The sequence below is a fragment of the Myripristis murdjan genome, chromosome 12 (assembly GCF_902150065.1).
Source record: "Myripristis murdjan chromosome 12, fMyrMur1.1, whole genome shotgun sequence".
Taxonomy (NCBI): Eukaryota; Metazoa; Chordata; class Actinopteri; order Holocentriformes; family Holocentridae; genus Myripristis; species Myripristis murdjan.
The window spans coordinates 19,931,384-19,947,085 of record NC_043991.1 but is presented as its reverse complement, the minus strand read 5'-3'; the positions used below and the strand labels follow the sequence as shown (position 1 = coordinate 19,947,085).

Genomic DNA, 15,702 nt, shown 5'->3' with positions numbered 1-15,702 from the left:
TAATGAACAAATTGTGTCTGACTGGAAAAAAAATTAATGTGTGTTGCTGTGTGTTGATTGTTGTTGATGATTATATTTACTGCTGGCTACAGTCGCTCCTGGGGGGCAATAAAAAATTACCGTGATGCCTCCAACTGTAAAAGAGCATCAAAAATGGTTCTGTATATGCCTGTATTTCATGGACAGAGGAAGGACCAAAGTAAGTTAACTTCTTTATGGAGCAAAGGTGAAATAAATGAAAAAATAAATTCATCATTTGGACCACACTGATCTACTCATGATAAAACAAGGCCCCCAAATGATTTGTTGCAAAGTGCCCAAAATGTCTCGGGACAGCAGTGTTGTTGTTGTTATGTTTTTTTTTTTTTATACCTTAAAATTTGTGGTGCACTAACATTGAAACATTGACTTGACTATAGGTTATTGAAAGAGCTTTGATAGCATGAATAATTCTTATCTGGAAGGAAAACTGACCATGAACTCTCTACCTGATAACAGCTAATAATAATAATAATAATAATAGCCTAATAATAACTTTATAAAACGTAACAATGCGCCAATGTATTTGTAAAATAAAATACAAATGTGTAGGGGTTACGTTTTGCTGTTGTGTCTGTCCAGACACACTACAAGGCCCCTGAAGCCGCATAAAGCTGGGAAGTCCGTGAGTGCGGGGAGCACCTGAAAGCAGCATCTCTCTCTCTCTCTCCGGGTGCTTCACTTCCCGGAAACAACACACACACTCATTCAGCAAAATGGCGACGTTGTCAGTGTGTCGGCCGCCAGTCGGAGGTTTCAGTTTCGAAAACTGCAAAAGGTAAGCGTTCACAATGGAGACACATCAGGGCAGCGTGTACGTCTGTGAAAAGCACCTTTAAATTGTGTAAAAAATGTGAAATGGACGTGTTTTTCAGTTTGAGCGGTGACAAGCTAACGCTAGCGGTGTCGGTGTGTCGGCTGCCACACAATGACTCAGGCTTTTCAGCACGATGCAGCTTTATCACCGTCAATTACACCTGGAGCGGCTTCTCACTTTAGGTCCTACAGAGCATGTGAAATTTACATTTTTACCTAGACATTATCTTAAAAAAACAAACAAACAAACAAACAAACAGGTGACAGAGGTGAAAACTGAGTCCGCCGGCAGTTAAATTAGCCAAGTTAGCTGCTGCTAGGGCTGTAATTTAAAATGAGAGGGCAGATAACAGTTTTTTTTTTTTTTTTTTTTTGGTTGTTTTTTAATTTATTAGTTTTGATATCATTTACAATTCAAACCATTATTTGTTAATATTTAGTTACATGGTGTTATCTAAAGTTATCTGTTGTTTTGTAACCAATGTAAACCTAAATGAAGCCTATGTTACCCACTTACTGGTGCAGTATAGTTTATGGTAAAAGTATAGTAAAATTAAAATTATTTATGTGGTTCATAATTTTGTGAACAGACAGTGGTTTAGTTTTTAATCTCTCCACTGTTTGTTTGATTGCTCTACAGATGCATCCTCCCAGATACAGGGGAAAAAAGCAAACGATTTAAACCATTAACCCTTTTTTTCCCCACACGTCCACACTTTACTATAATTTGGCTGTTTTGGATGTTAGAACTGCAAACAGTAGTCTTCAATCAAAAACTCTACTTGTATATCACATTTCATACATGGAAAATACAGCTCAGAGAGGCACATTTGATTGATAATCAACATGAATTATCCAACCAAATAAAGGTCAAATTTATAATAAAAGTGATAAAAAAATAAAAAAATAAATTAAAAAAAAAAAAAAAAGACTTAATGTAATGAAACAGAGTCAAAATGATGGAGATAAATGTAAGTAAGAGAAAATGGAAAAAGTAAAACACAATTAAATACAACCCCATAGTACAACACAAGTCCCAATAAAACAAAAAAAATTAAAATAATTGGGATCAGGCAATAAGAGAAATATCAGGTAAAACTGCAAAGTAAAAAAAAAAAATGTGCTGCAAGACTATACACAATACTATGCAACGAAATACACCATAATACCACACAAAAGCCCCTAGTACAAGAAATAAGGAATTAAAAAAGTGTAAAAGACATTAGAACAACAGTTAAAATAAAACTCAAGTAGTCAGTATTTTTTTCTGTCGATTTTTATATTGTCATGGTGACCCTGAATTGATTGTGCGGCCTTAATTGAAATCAAATTAAATAGAATTGATTAAAAAAAAATGAAATTAAATTACAATTTGCTTAAATTTCAATACATTAGTTGCATTAAAATGTATAGAAAAAACAATTGTAGTATATCATGTCCTTATTTTTATGTTATCTTTTAAATATTTATTTTACTTCATTACTTTAGTTAAATATTAATTTGCATTTTTTTACCCTCTTTTATATTTATACATTAATAATAATAATAATAATTAAAGAAGAACATCCTTATCTTTGTCCAGAATGGCACAATATTGAATCGTAATAATTTTCCTGTTGCACTCAGATAAGGCTTTTTAATTTGTTTTCAGAAATGCAGTTTTGGAAAATGAAGTTAGCAAATTGGGATGCAACTTGCCTGCTGCCCGCAAAACCGGCACTACTATCTGTGGCGTCGTTTTCAAGGTAAGCAATTCAAATCACCAACCAACAAGGAGTAATGAGCAAAGTAAATGTGCATTGTAAACACAGAGGGGCTGAGAGTTTAGTCCTTACATGGTCAGTCCCTCAGTGAGAGGTCTGAGTGAACATTCAGATGCACAGTGTGTACTCATATGAGACAGCAAGCATCACCGGCTGATCTCTGTGGGTCTGTTGGCTTCACGTGTTGATGAGTCATACTGTCACGAGGGCGGAGATTTTCTTATTTCAAATGTCATGTTAGCTCTGACTTGCACTTCCTTCTGCTGAACAGATAAACCTTAACTTTTAGATAAAGTTATTGTTGCTTTGATTAAAACCCAGCTGCTGCCTGAAGGAGCTTCAAGCTCAGCTTTTGCTCAAATTACCTTTGTAACTGCATTTTCGCTGTTGTCAACATCTGGAAAGATCCAGTAACTTCTGGACTTCCTGAATTAGACTGCCTGAAATAATTTGTTCAGTAGGAAACCTTGTGCTCAATGCATGTGCAATGAACATAACCCTGTGCCTCTGAATAAATAAGCTGCTTTCAGGACTCCCTGGAAGAAGAGAGATTTTATTTCAAAGAGACGCTACCAGATAAATAAAATAAAACAGCATAAGTGTTTTTGTTTGAGTTTGGGAATTATATTTTCTCCCATGTGGTAAGGGTACCCCTTGTGATGGCAGTGTTAAGATATCATGTTATATACAGAGTAATGATGTGCAGGGATCTTCGCAGGTGGTCGACCTTCCTAACTGTCTTTGTCTTTCCCTGTTAAGGATGGCATCGTCCTTGGAGCTGACACAAGAGCGACTGAGGGCATGGTGGTGGCAGACAAGAACTGCTCCAAGATCCACTACATTTCCCCCAACATTTAGTAAGTGGCAATTTCTTAGGAGTTTCTGCAGTTATTATTGTTGCCATTTTAGGGTGATGAGATAAAATGAATGCAAATATGGCACGGTACTAGCAAACAAGACATGCCTGTCATTTTGGAGCAGCCTTAAAATAACACTTTTCGCAAACATCTTCTGAATATGGTCAGTCTGTGAATTCTTAATATAGAGTCTGTATAGCTTTCCTTTATGATTTTGGCTGATAAGGTGGCTTTATGTCCAATTAATTCCAAGTCCCTGATCAAGCTTGGTTTTAAAATGTATCTTGGGTGATCTAATCACAAGTGGACAGGAGGTTGTCAGGGACACAGTGTGTTGCCGACAGCAAGATGACCGGAAAGAACTTGATGGAGTGGAGTGTTGGTTTGTAATTGAACTTTGAATAAAGTTCATTTTTGCAGTGAGATGGTGCATCTTCCAAAAAAGAGAAGATGGGCACAACTGCTTTGTGAATGGCCCAGAGATGAGGAATTGTGAAAACATGGCATATCAAGGAAGAGGGGATGGGAGGGAGTTGGAGAAAATTACGGAGGAATCAGTGTAGCAAAGTAGGAGTAAGTAAGAGGAGGTAATCCTGATGGGTCTGAGGCTGTGATCACAAATTCAGTCACAGGTGGTAACTGGAAGCACATCTGTGATACATAATAGTGACAGGAGTGAACGATGATGTGTCTCTGCTGTCTACTTGTGACTGGAACATGTCAGCTGGATGTTAAAGGACTGTACCAGTTATTTTGAATGTTTGGCACATTTACTACAATTTACCCACAATTTACATTGCAACAAACCATTTTGCAAATGATGTGGGGCTACTTCACTTTTCACAGCATATAATCAGTTTGGTTGAAACACCCGCTTTATAAAGTTCTGCTTCTGTGGCTAACCAAGTCGTCACCATCTATAAACCACAGAAGTGATAGCTGGCTGTGTAAAGAAAACGTTTCTCTGGGGACTGTTTTGCAGCACAGAGACAGTTTCACTCAATTTAAAGTCTTTAAAACACAACAGTGCTGCTGCTTTTAGGAAAAACTTATGTGGAAGACTTTATTATGGTAATGGAATACTGGTGTGACGAAAGTTTGAAGTCCCTGAAAGTTAATTTTCATATGAATGGAAACCAACGGCTGGATAAAAGATAGTTCTAAAATACGACTGCTTGTTTTGGGAAAAGATTAGAAATGTGAAGTATATACATTTTGTAGATATTAAGCTAAACATTTAAAATCAGTGGTATTGTCCTTTTTCAAAACCAAGTGTGAGCAGGGTGTTGCTGTAATACTATGAATACGATTAATGTGTTCGATGTGTGATATTGCATGATTGAAAGACCTTTGTCCTGTCCTTGTGTCTCCAGTTGTTGTGGAGCAGGTACAGCTGCAGATACAGAGATGACCACTCAGATCATCTCCTCCAACCTCGAGCTACACTCCCTCTCCACAGGCAGACTGCCTCGTGTAGCCACTGCTAACCGCATGCTGAAGCAGATGCTCTTCAGGTAAACTTGGCCCCGAGAGCCACATGATCTCACAAATTGATCATGGCAAGAAACATCTTTGGCCTGTTGAATAGCAAGCTAAGCAAAGGGACACAGCATGATCTTTTGAAAGTCCTTTCTGTTGGTGACGTAAGAAACGAGCCAAGCAGCTGCACAGCTGCACTGCAGTAGCCAGAGCAGCTGTTAGCAGAATTTCAGGGTTTGTTCAAGTCATGGCTGCTGTTGATCCACAATCAGACATAAATTGTTTGTATTGTAACACCCAAATGTATTTATTTATTTATTTTCTTCCAATATACTTCTGCTCAGGATAAGAATAATACTCCTGATGTTTTGATGAATTGATTGATGAATGACAGAATCACATTACTGGCAGCATACTTACAAGCGACTCGTTTAATTCAGACAAGGTTACTCTTTGGATGGAGATTTTCTATTTCAAATCAAGGCCGTAACACCCATATACATTGAGAGGTACAAGTCCCCCCCAATGTTCAGGCACTCCAAAAATGTCCCCCCCCAAAAATATTGCTGGAATATATTAGCAATTCAATGTTCAGGCATATCTGTCCCCTCCAATGCTGAAATGGTGGTTTCAGCCCTGTTTTAAATACTGTAAATAGATCAGATTTCAGTTTTCTTTACTGAGGGTAGCCAGTCAGCACCCTGTCCAGTTGTGAGCTAAGATAGAATCATTTGTGTGCATGTAAACACACTCACTGTCATGTTTTATCTTTTAGCAAATGTATATATGAAGAGGAGAATTTAAATGTATATTATATGCATCTTTCAAGCTCTCCACAAGTAGATGCATGGGGTGAAAATTCACAGAAATACAGGTCGTACCTGAGATATTCTTGACTCGCTAATGCAACCCTATGCAGCATTTTATGTGTGTGGAGAAAAGCACTTTCCTGTGTAATCAAAGCTCCACATCAAAACTTAAAGTAATAGTAGAATGGTAACACTATGGAAATGTGTTAACAGTAGTGCACTGTATGTCTTCAGGTACCAGGGTTACATTGGTGCTGCTCTGGTTCTGGGTGGAGTCGACTGTATGGGCCCTCACCTTTACAGTATTTACCCTCACGGCTCCACTGACAAGCTACCCTACGTCACTATGGGTGAGTCTGTTCTGTCATTTTCTACCACCACACGAGAACTGCTTTTGTTGTTGGATGGTTGTTATACAGTTGCACATAAGGAAAACAACATATTTGGTGCAATGGTGTTGATTCAGTCCCTTTTCAAATGAACAGCTCCGGTCAGTGTTGGTTAAGGTTAAGTTATATAAATTCCAACAGTTTGTGTAAAGTCAGACATCAAAACATCAAAACCTGATCTGGGAATATGCTCTGTGCGTCAGCCCACTCTATAATGACAAGTGAATCTGTGAGGGACCTGAGGTTAAAACTGCAAAACACTAGCAGATCTTCCTGGGTAGCCCGCCCAGGTAAAGCCTGTTTGGAAGAACTGAAATCTCCAGTGCCTTCTCTCTCTGCCCTGAATACAGACCACAGTGAGTTGAAAGGGAACACTGTGTTAATGTATTGCCTGTCATTCAAATAATCACTTATTCCTCTCTTTTTTTTTTTTTTGTAAAGGCTCCGGGTCCCTTGCTGCCATGGCAGTGTTTGAGGACCGCTACAAGCCTGACATGGAGGTAAGTTTACTGCCACACAAATCCGATTACACTAGCACCCCTGCATCGGCGTGGCTTATTAACTCCACCACTGAGGGAAGATGCGGCTTATGTTTTCACCTGTTTGTTTGTCTATTAGTACGATAACTCAAAAACTAGATATATTTGGATGAAACTCTGTGGCACAGTTATAGCGTCATTTGTGTTTCTCAGACACTGCAATTTAAGTTTCACAGTACCTGGGGGCCGATTCAGTATTTACTGCAACTGTAACGCCAAAGTATTTTTGATTCAGAATTACAGTACAGTAGACTTCTTGAATTTTACAGTGATAGAAAAATACAAAAAGATGATCAAATTAAATTAATACAATACAAATAATAATAATAATAAATAAATAAAATGAATCTACTATAATTGAATTTTAATGTAATTTAAGTTATATTTTAGATTCAGGGTCAGAATGGCATTATACATATCAAACAAAAAAGCAATTTCTAGCTGAATAGTTTTTCCCCCACCCCTAGCTGCTACCAAATTTACAGTCTGCACTAATAGAAAGCCAGTGTTACTGTTACTTTTAATGTCGACATGTTTATTTGAGAAACTAACCACCGTGTTTTTTTTTCTTCAAAGGAGGAAGAAGCCAAGCAGCTGGTGCGGGATGCCATTGCAGCAGGCATCTTCAATGACCTGGGCTCTGGCAGTAATGTTGACCTGTGTGTCATCATGAAGGGCAAGGTGGACTACCTGCGGCCTCACGATGAGGCCAACAAGAAGGGGGTCAGGTAAGGAACTTACAGCAGTGATGTTACCACAGTGTTTCTTTGCTGCAGCTCCTGGCATGTTCACGTCTTGTGATTTGGTGTCCCCTAGAGGATCTCACATTTTCTTCCCCCAAATGATCCTCTAGGGGTCGTTGCTGAGCTGCTGAGTGTATGAAAACTCCCCAGCCAGTTTTCAGACCAATATACTACTGTGTTTCAACCTGTGTTTCTCAAAAGCAGATAAAGGCCCTGCTGTCAGTAGATATGTCAATCTGTTGTTGAAATATAATTTATGGCTTATTGATATTATCTTCCATATCAGTTGACATTCTGTTGAATATCTGTAGGGGACTATCCAAAGAAAGGGTGCCTCATTCATTGAATTGATCACCAGTTTGGTTCTGTTTGGTGTGCATATGTCAGCTTTTTGTTTCTGATAAATTGCATCTGTGACATTTGAAACCACAACCAATCCATTTTTTAAAGATTATTTTTTGGGCATTTCTGCTATATTAGTCCATCACAGTGGTGAGAGACAGGGCAGAGAGAGGGGGTGACATGCAGTCTGAGCCAGATTCGAGCTCCAGCTTAGCCTTAGTATTACATGATATGCATTCAGCATGGTGAGCTACCGGGGCGCCCCCATAACAGATCCTCTGACTAAATGTGTCAATCCTCACATTAATACTCATATTGAAAAAAACTTTGTGGCAATGTTGCTCTTCCAGTTATCATCACATGTTCATGTCCCGGTGTAACTGAGCAGCCCTTAAACAGCTTCTTGAAGAAGAGCACTAAATATTATTGTGCTTTATTGGTTAAATTTCTGTCTGTAGCACTGATATACCCATCTTTGGTTACATTAAAAAAAAATACTTGAGCGAATCAAAAGTGCTTTTTTGGAATGAAATCCTTAGCCAAAGTAACACATTAGAATCATGACAATGTGACAGTGATCAGACAGACTTCCCTGTGTTGTCTTGAATATTTGTGGTGCATGTTGTGATGAGATGATCATGACCTTAAATCATTCTTATTACCTTAACTCATTTGACTTGGTAATGATCCATTAATTAAATGGTGGATAACTTTTTGTCTTGTTGCCTGTTTTGCTTGAAGAATAACTGAGCTTGAAGCCTTGTACCCGTGAGTAAAGATGTGAAGTGTCTGTGTAGAGTGCAGACGAGACAGCCGTGTCCACCGGCCGTCTCTTAGAACATACCTCATTTATCTAACAACTAACCTACTTTTGTGTTTGGCCTGTGAATTTCCTTCTGCTGAATTTCACACTGAACAACTAATTTGCATGGCTTTCTGTGCTGTTTAAGTTGTGTGTCCAGACTGGCCTGCTGTGATAATGAAGATGAAATCTTAGATGTGTGTTACACAACAAGTCTCACTGAGTAGCTCTGTTTAGTTGAAACTTGGTCTCATGTTGTGTATCTCTCCCTCCTCAGGACTGGTGAGTACAAGTACAAAAGAGGAACAACTGGGGTCTTGTCGAAGACGGTAACCCCACTGGACCTGGACGTGGTGGAGGAGACTGTACAGACTATGGACACCTCCTAAAGCATGTGTACTTTATTTTCCCAGCATAAGTTTGCCCACCCCAACTCCCCATAATTCCTTAGAAGACATGGCATGTTTTTTTTTTCTCTCTCTCGTTGTTTTCAATAAAAATTGAGTTGTGAAGGATTTTTGTAAAAAAGTGTTTCAAGTTTGTTCAGATGTGTTAAAATCAGATGCAGGTCTGAATAAAACCATTAAACCAGGAAAATCTAAAGCACCTGTTGCATAAAAAACTGACTTAAAATTAGTCCCCTCCATAAGAGTATACTTAATCTGTTAGCAAAGTTACTTTTTGCCTAATTAGTTTATTATCATAAAAATTGCTCCTAGAGTGTAAACAACTGCCTACAACAATAAAAAAAAATGTTTGGGAGAGAACACATCATCTAAATTATTAATGATGTGACACTTTGTGGGTGAAGTCGCTCAGACAGGTGAGATCTTGATGCACACAGATCACTGCTGTGGTGTGACATGATGCAACACACTAAGTGACCAGACCACAAAGCACTTTGGCATCAACAACGGTCCAGTTTAGGGAAGCATGATGATGATTTTTTTTTTTTTTTTTTTCTTGGCAGATATCCGATACTCTGAAGTTGTCCATCTCTTTTGACCAACACTGATAAATGTGCACATTTTTTTCCACCTATCTGCAGAGAACATCAAGTCTCTCTTGTTGTGGAATTACAAAACAAACCAGGAAACACCTAACCATGTTCACATAAATCGCCAAGTCTTTGTTTTTTTTTTTTTTTTTGGTTTTTTTAATTAAGGCAGTACATTTGTTAATATAATGACATGATACTTTGGATTCAAGCTCTCGCCCTAGTTATTTATACAAGGCAGTTGATTAATACTGATGATTTTTGCAGATTGGTCTGAACTAAATGTGTATATAATCCATTTCCCATAAACTGTGGTTTTGTAATTTGTCGGCTAATATTTTGTATTAAGTTTTAATGTTAATGTTAAAATACATTAACATGGCACTGCCATCAGATTACACTTTTTTTGGCTTGTGTGCTACTGTTAGGCAATAATAGGCAGCCTCATTTCAATGTTCTTTACAGTTTCACAGTAAACACTTGTTTACATCTGCCAATATGAATTCAACAATGTCTACACAAAATCATTAGTAAACATTTGGTATTTTACAACACATAAATTTGCAATCATACACAACAGCAACAAACATTAAGCAGCACCCACCGCCAAGGTAGTCAGCTACTTTAAGTGAACATATATTTTAGGTAAATTTTATCACACTGGTTTGTTGAATCTACGCGTGTTATCTATAAATTTAACACATTTCAAACTAGACTCAACAAGTCTACTTTTTTGGCTCAAAATAGTGTGGCATTTAATGGGTTTTCCAGGAGTATTGATGATGGTAAAGTTCAAGGCTGCTCTTCAAAAACATTGTGCTTTCAATACTGACTCAGTTTTGATTCCTTGGTTTGGCACTTAAAAAGGACTGCACCTGTGATTTTGAATGTTTGGCCCATTTACTACAGTTTCCTCACATTTTACATTGCAGCAAACAATTTAGCAAATCATGCGGGGGTACTAAAGATTTCACAACCTATCATAATCTCCCCATTTTCAAATATGAATTTTTGGTTACAACAGCCACCTTATAACATTCAGCTTCCGTGACAATTCATCACAGAGCTGATTAGTGGCTGTGTAAAGTAAATGTTTCCCCGGGGACTATTTTCCCTGGCGGAGGGACCGCATCACTCTGTCCAATTTCACGTCATCAAAACGACAATACTACAACGATATGGAAAATGAAATATAACTGCTTCCTTGGGAAAAGATTAGCAGAAATGTGAAGTTTATATATTGTATAGATATTATGCTAAACATGCAAAATCACTGGTAAGGTCCTTTAAAGTTAGTTTTGCACCCAAGAGCAAATGACACCCCCCCAATTTTTGGGTTGACTGTTACTATAAGGCGACAAACGACATTGCAAACAATGATATGCAAAGTATGAGAATGACTTCAGGCGACATCAAAATAATATTTCTAAATATGGCTTAAGTAATGAGCTAAAAGAAAAGAGCATAAAGTGTGGCATCAGCAAAGTGCAGACACTAAGTTACTCCGCACAGACATCACCCAAAACACTGGGCTCTGCCTGTGGAGTGCAACCCCTGCGAAATGACAAAAAAGTGGCTTAGAGACGTCTGCGACAGCACCACCTCTACCTGGAGCGGTGAAGAAGCCGTGAAGACAGCCACCTGGATCACCTCCAGCCACCCCTGCGCCGCCGCCGCACCTCCTCAGATCCTCCACAAAAGACAAGAAGTGGCCACCGAAGTCAAAACGTCACGGTTCACTTGTGCCAAAGTCTTTCCACGGTTTCCTCGTGACCGGTGTGTAACAACGTCTCCAGATGAGAACCAATCAAACACTTCCTACTGGGGAAACCAGGCAGAGCTGCCGTCTTGTGGCTTGAGGTCCTCAGACTCAGCAGAATGCGGGTTTTCAGCAGAAGTGGCGCTCAGGTGCTGGCCGTCCACATGTGCATCTGTTTGGCCACCTGAAGCACAAAGACGATGTCCGGGCGCTGGTCCGGGTCCGGGTTGATGCACATGCTTACCAGGTCCCGTAGCTACAATGTGAGGAAAAGAAGTTTAGATTAACCTTCTGCAGTGAAAAATGAGCTTTAAAAAATCTTAATGTCATCTGTGTCTGCTCTGTTCGAAGAGATCACACGTTTTCACCTAAACCACCGCAGATCAATTATTACACTGATTTTGAAGTGTGTAGTTATGGGGGTAGATTCCTCTTATTAATCTTGACAAATGTTGACATCTTAATCCACACATAACAGACACATCACAGGCATATTTTACTATCCACAAATATCTTTCAACTTGTGTCTTAAACGTTTTCATTTAAAAAAAAAAAAGGTGAAATGATTTGTACAAACTCACACATACTTGTGCATGAGTGTTCTCCTTTTTTGCACAAATTCCTCATGATTTGTAGGTGAAAAACAAATCCACTTCCCATATTTTCAAATATAAAATTGGTCTGACTGGCGTTGAATCTGACAGAAATCAAATGTAGTGGCCATGTGTTCATCTACCTTCTCAGAGTAATGGTCAGGTGGGAGGGGGGGGTAGTCGCACTGCTCGATCTTGTGGCACAGAGAGACGAGGTTCATCTTGTCCCCGTAAAACGGACTCTGTAGTGCTGCCATCTGCACGTGGAGAGAGAGAGAGAAAGAAAGAATTTTTTGATAAAATGTTTTTATTATTCCCACACAAGACTAGAAACTGAACTAGGATTGTATAATTTTCTTTCTCCCATACTGTCATTATGTTGCTTGAGAAAAAAAAAAAAAATCTGCCCCATTTTTCTGGATTGATGACATACTTCTCTATTCTGAGAAAAGTTTTTCATGAAAAAAACAAACCTCTTTTCTGAATTAATGAGATAATTAGGTTTTCAAGGAAAAACGATAAAGTCTGTTTTTCAGAATTCACAAGATTAACATCTCAAAATTCTGAGAAAGACTGCCAGGAAAATCTGCTGTTTTTTTTCTGAATTAATGAGATAGTTATCTAAGAGGTAAATGCATTATGCTTCGGTAGTTTTTAGATTAAGCTGAAACTGAACTTTTCCAAATAATATAGAAAGCTTAAGCAAATTTTCCACCAAGAAAGACAGCCCTCGCCTGTCTCAGTTGACTGACTACACATTTAGCACCCAAGACCAACATTTAGAACAATGTTAGTTTATGCAACAGCTGCTGAAAATATAGGGCGCCAGGTTTAGCTGCAATGCTACAATATTTCATGTTTAGAGAATAGTACAAGCAGTGAAATATGAAGAAACAGTTCAGATGAAAATGGGAAAGACAGCAGGAAATTAAAGAGAAAGTAGACAGAAATAGGAAGTGATTGGGATTCCATGGGATAATGCTGGTCGTTCAGTCTGTGTTGGCCTGTCAAAAATCTCTGAGATAATATCCAGAACACATCTGCCTGAAGGAGCATTGTCTCTGAGGATAAGCATTAATGATGACTCAGCCTTCCAATGAAAAACAAAACGAAGATGAATAAGAGTTTTTGTGCTCGCAGCAGAGGTGGCAAGCGTCTACATGCAGGTACGCCGGATTTTGTTAAAGTCGGTGTACAGTAAGCTTTACCAGCATTGTTGAATTTCTCTAAACATGCTCTGTCTAGCATTTATGTTAATAAAAATTAAGACCACCTTTCCTGTATACCCCACAGCCATGTGGAACAAAACAATGTTGCTACTTGCCCTCCTCCACCCCTCTGCATTTGTTGTGAAAATCCAGATGAAAGATAACACCCAATAACAACCACAAGGCATTCTTACCAGGAAAAGGTGTAAATGAACTGGAAATAAGATTGCGCAATACTTGCAAAATAAAGACATTTGGTGTTTTTTGCCATAAAGCATTTCAGCTGCCGCCATTCTTGACCAATTCAGGTGTGATTTCTCGTTTGAAAAATGAACCGGGCCAACCAGCGCTGTTTTCGGGCGGGACAAATGTAGTTTAATGTAGGTTCATTTGGGGTAAAAATTCCTGTCCTGACTTCTTGGGTTCACTCATGGCTTTTCCTCCCTCCACACGAGCCAATCAAAGGCTGCCTCTTTTTCTGCTGGCTCTTTGCATTTTATCAGAGTTGACTCACTTCCCACAGGTTAATTTTTTTTGTCCTTTTAGGGCAATCCTTTCTAAGATGGTTTTTAAGACAACCTGTCTTTGTCAGCGCCTGTCAGTGTCCATCACCCAGAGAAGCAATCAAAATCTCCTCGTTCTCTCTCTGCACATATACCTCATTCATTCTGTGTTAATGGTGTCATTTCAGCTGTGTTTGGACGCCTGGTCGGCTTAAAGGTTTGAAATTTAAAGAATTCTACTTTTTCTGATTTACCCAGACTGAGACAAGATGCTTGATTGTTTCTATAAGTAGCATTTTGTTTTAGCTTAGCATAAAGACTTGAGGTCTATGGGAGTCATTAGCCTATCTCTGTCCAAGTGAAAAAAATTAGCCTTTCAGCAACCCCAAAGCTGTGTTATTTACACAGAGTATCGTGGATTTGAAACACACATCTTGGGATTTAAAAAGTGATCCTCGCACCACCGACGGTTTAGGTAGATCCGGCACAAATTAACAGAGGTGAAAAAAAATTGTACCATAAAACCCATACAGCTGAGAAACATTTCAGTAGCAGCAAACTAGTTTCTTTTTCCTTTTGTTTTGTAAAAAAAAAACTTATAGGACTATAGACTTTAGAAAGGTAAACGGTAACAGTGTCTGTGACCTTACCTCATACAGGAGACATCCCAGGGACCAGATGTCAGATTTGAAGTTGTAACCATTCTCATGGATTCTCTCCGGGGACATGTAGTATGGTGTCCCCACTGGGACAGAAAGACAGACAAATAAGTGGACAACATCTCATTTCGTTTAATATATCATTGTAGCAAGTACCGACTTCAGCAATCATGTAGCTGAGGTTGTGACTGTTATCATAGCAAGCGTAACTAGGTCAACCCTCTTTGAGCTGACCTGAAATGACATGAAGAACACATCACTTTGGGAATTTGTTGAAAATTGTTGGTATTTTGTGATACTCCCGCACAAAAAATGAATAACACCTGATAAAATACATTTGACTATATTTCACTTCCCCTTACTTTGGGAGTGGTTTCCTCATCAAGACAAACGTCCACTGCTCTGGGACGCTTTCGCTTTGCACTGCTAAGGGAAGCCAAGCCAGTGACTCCTTCTTGAATCAGCAGTGAATGAAATTTAAGAAAATTATTGTTTTTCTCTTCTCATCTAATGTCGAGTTAAATGTGAACATGTAAAACGTACTGCTTGCTTTGTGAGAATCAAAACTCACTCAGGGTTTTTCATAGCCACACATTCTGTTGGCATTTTGTTTTGATGACTCATAGCTCAAAAATGCATGCACAATAACCTGGAGAGGATTATTTTTTTTGTCCTTGTCAAAGTTGTCTGCAACTCTGAAAACAAAGATGATTATTGTACTGCTGTAATACACTACAATAAATTTTAAAAATTGTATTGATGTAATGGGTCATGTTTACCTTGTTTTTCCTTATTAGTTTTTCATAAATCATATGATGGCTTACTATGGCCTACTATTTTTAGTTTTTGATGTAGACTTAGTGTTCTCCTCTATGAACTACTTGTTAGGGTATTCTGATCAAACTAATATATGGATTGAATGGTGTGCCGAATTGGAAAATACTGACAGGCTCATGTGCTTGATGTACTGTAGCACACGTCTACATCTTTTAATGGTACTGTCCAGTATATTCTAATGTTATACTAATGTTTTATAATACTGGTTCATCCTTTACTGTAACGTTGACTTGGTATGGGGGCAGCTGGTCTTCCTTTTGTGTTTGCGTTACTGCTGCCTGATGAAAATCTATCTGAGATTGAAATGCTGTCTCTAGGTGATTTGAACAAAATCAAATATCAAAATATCTTTGACTGAATACCACAGTATCATCACGATATTTAAGGGATGACTGCTTGTGCTCTCATAATACATTGAAACACAAGATTTTTGATAATGTAATGTAGTAATGTGGATTTAATAATGGGACAGCTAGAACAGTCTACTAAGTTCAGAAAACTGAATCCCTTTATTTTAATTCAGCCTTTTAAACCTGTAAAAGACAACACTAGCTTCTATCATACATAC

General features: G+C 38.4%; 2 protein-coding genes across 2 annotated transcripts in view; one reads left to right on the top strand and one right to left on the bottom strand.

Moving 5' to 3' along the window:
• Positions 1 to 755: 755 nt before the first annotated feature.
• psmb7 (proteasome 20S subunit beta 7) lies at positions 756 to 9,093 on the top strand. Its single transcript, XM_030065247.1, has 8 exons — positions 756 to 817; positions 2,507 to 2,600; positions 3,378 to 3,475; positions 4,849 to 4,989; positions 5,998 to 6,113; positions 6,594 to 6,652; positions 7,268 to 7,419; positions 8,856 to 9,093. The coding sequence occupies exons 1-8, from the start codon at positions 756 to 758 to the stop codon at positions 8,965 to 8,967; spliced, it is 834 nt and encodes a 277-aa protein (XP_029921107.1). The 3' UTR covers positions 8,968 to 9,093.
• Positions 9,062 to 15,702, bottom strand: part of nek6 (NIMA-related kinase 6) — a 26,456-nt gene continuing 19,815 nt past the window's right edge. Inside the window, exons 9-11 of the mRNA XM_030065245.1 lie at positions 14,289 to 14,383; positions 12,071 to 12,184; positions 9,062 to 11,590 (exon numbers count right to left, since the gene is read on the bottom strand). Coding sequence (XP_029921105.1) covers positions 11,480 to 11,590; positions 12,071 to 12,184; positions 14,289 to 14,383 — 320 coding nt within the window. The 3' untranslated portion in view covers positions 9,062 to 11,479. The remainder of the gene's footprint in view (positions 11,591 to 12,070; positions 12,185 to 14,288; positions 14,384 to 15,702) is intronic.